We start from the raw sequence: 1,904 nt of genomic DNA, 5'->3' as shown, positions 1-1,904 counted from the left end.
TCCCTTGGGATTGTGTACAGTGGGAGTGAATGGGAAGGGATTTGGGATTGGGATCGTGTACAGTGGGAGTGAATGGGAAGGAGTTTGGGATTGGGATTGTGTACAGTGGGAGTGAATGCGAAGGGGTTTGGGACCATTGGGATTGTGTACAGTGGGTGTGAACGGGAAGGGGTTTGGGATTGGGATTGTGTACAGTGGGAGTGAACGGGAAGGGGTTTGGGATTGGGATTGTGTACAGTGGGAGTGAACGGGAAGGGGTTTGGGATTGGGATTGTGTACAGTGGGAGTGAACGGGAAGGGGTTTGGGTCCATTGGGATTGTGCACAGTGGGAGTGAACGGGAAGGGTTTTGGGATTGGGATTGTGTACAGTGGGAGTGAACGGGAAGGGGTTTGGGATTGGGATTGTGTACAGTGGGAGTGAACGGGAAGGGGTTTGGGATTGGGATTGTGTACAGTGGGAGTGAACGGGAAGGGGTTTGGGATTGGGATTTTGTACAGTGGGAGTGAACGGGAAGGGGTTTGGGATTGGGATTGTGGACAGTGGGAGTGAATGGGAAGGGGTTTGGGATTGGGATTGTGTACAGTGGGAGTGAATGGGAAGGGGTTTGGGATTGGGATTGTGGACAGTGGGAGTGAACGGGTTTGGGATTGGGGACTGTGCACAGTGGGAATGAACGGGAAGGGGATTGGGATTGGGATTGTGTACAGTGGGAGTGAACGGGAAGGGGTTTGGGATTGGGATTGTGTACAGTGGGAGTGAACGGGAAGGGGTTTGGGATTGGGATTGTGTACAGTGGGAGTGAACGGGGACGGGTTTGGGATTGGGATTGTGTACAGTGGGAGTGAACGGGAAGGGGTTTGGGATTGGGATTGTGGACAGTGGGAGTGAACGGGTTTGGGATTGGGGACTGTGCACAGTGGGAATGAACGGGAAGGGGATTGGGATTGGGGACTGTGCACAGTGGGAGTGAACGGGAAGGGGATTGGGGATAGGGGGAGGGAAGGAGGGTCCAACACCCTTCAGCCCCTTCAGACCACGCTCTCCCTCCCCCCGCCGCCGGACCTCCTCCCCGCTTCCCCGCGCCCGTGGGGCCGTCCCTCGGGGGCCAGGACCAGCGCCCCCTGCCCCCTCCCCGTCCCCGTCCCCCTGCCCCCGGACCGGAGGGTCATCCCCCAGGACTCAGCCCTTCCGGTGCGGAAAGTGCGGCGGAAGCCCTCGGTGCTGAAGTAGTAGACCAGCGGGTCGAGGCAGCAGTTGGCAGAGGCCAGCAGTACCGTGAGCTGGAGGGCGAGGCGCAGACGGTCCCTGGACTCAGGCCCCGAGCCCACGACCCCAGCCTTGCACAGCCCATAGGCGGCCAGCGCCACGTTGTAGGGGGCGAAGCAGAGCACAAAGATGGTGGCGCTGACCACCAGGAGGTTGACCGTCTTGCGCCGGCGCAGGGCAGGTCCTCCTCCTGCCCGTATACGCCGCAGCAGCGCGCTCAGCGTAAGGACCGAGCAGCACACCACAGCGCCCAAGGGCAGGAGGAAGCCCAGGACCTCGGCCAGCGCCAAGAGGGGCAGCAGCTCCTCCCTCCAAGCCCGCTGGGAAAAGCTCTCGAAACAGCGGGACTCCAGGGTCCCGTTGGGCCCCTGGCACTGGCTGGTGTCGTGTGCCAGCGCCACGGGGGCCGACCCCAGCACGATGAGGGCCCAGACCCCGCCGCACACCCTCCAAGCCACCTGGGGGCGCCGTAGGCCCCGGGCCCGCAGCGGGTAGGCAAGGGCCAGGAACCGGTCCACGTTGATGCAGGCCAGGAAGAGGCAGCTGCCATAGAGGTTGATCTGGAAGAGGGAGCCGGCAACTTGGCAGAGGAGGTCGCCCATCGCCCAGGCGTGGGTGGCGTAGTACTGCAGGCGG

General features: G+C 61.8%; 1 protein-coding gene across 1 annotated transcript in view; it reads right to left on the bottom strand.

Moving 5' to 3' along the window:
• Nucleotides 1–1,030: 1,030 nt before the first annotated feature.
• Nucleotides 1,031–1,904, bottom strand: part of LOC121275132 (lysophosphatidic acid receptor 5-like) — a 1,248-nt gene continuing 374 nt past the window's right edge. The window contains exon 1 of the mRNA XM_041182547.1: nucleotides 1,031–1,904. This exon is cut by the window's right edge and continues 374 nt beyond it. Within this exon, the coding sequence (XP_041038481.1) occupies nucleotides 1,031–1,904 (874 nt within the window).

The sequence above is a fragment of the Carcharodon carcharias genome, unplaced genomic scaffold (genome assembly GCF_017639515.1).
Source record: "Carcharodon carcharias isolate sCarCar2 unplaced genomic scaffold, sCarCar2.pri scaffold_1045_ctg1, whole genome shotgun sequence".
Lineage (NCBI taxonomy): Eukaryota > Metazoa > Chordata > Chondrichthyes > Lamniformes > Lamnidae > Carcharodon > Carcharodon carcharias.
Note: the sequence above shows the minus strand (reverse complement) of the source record. Positions and strands in the feature narration are given on the sequence as shown.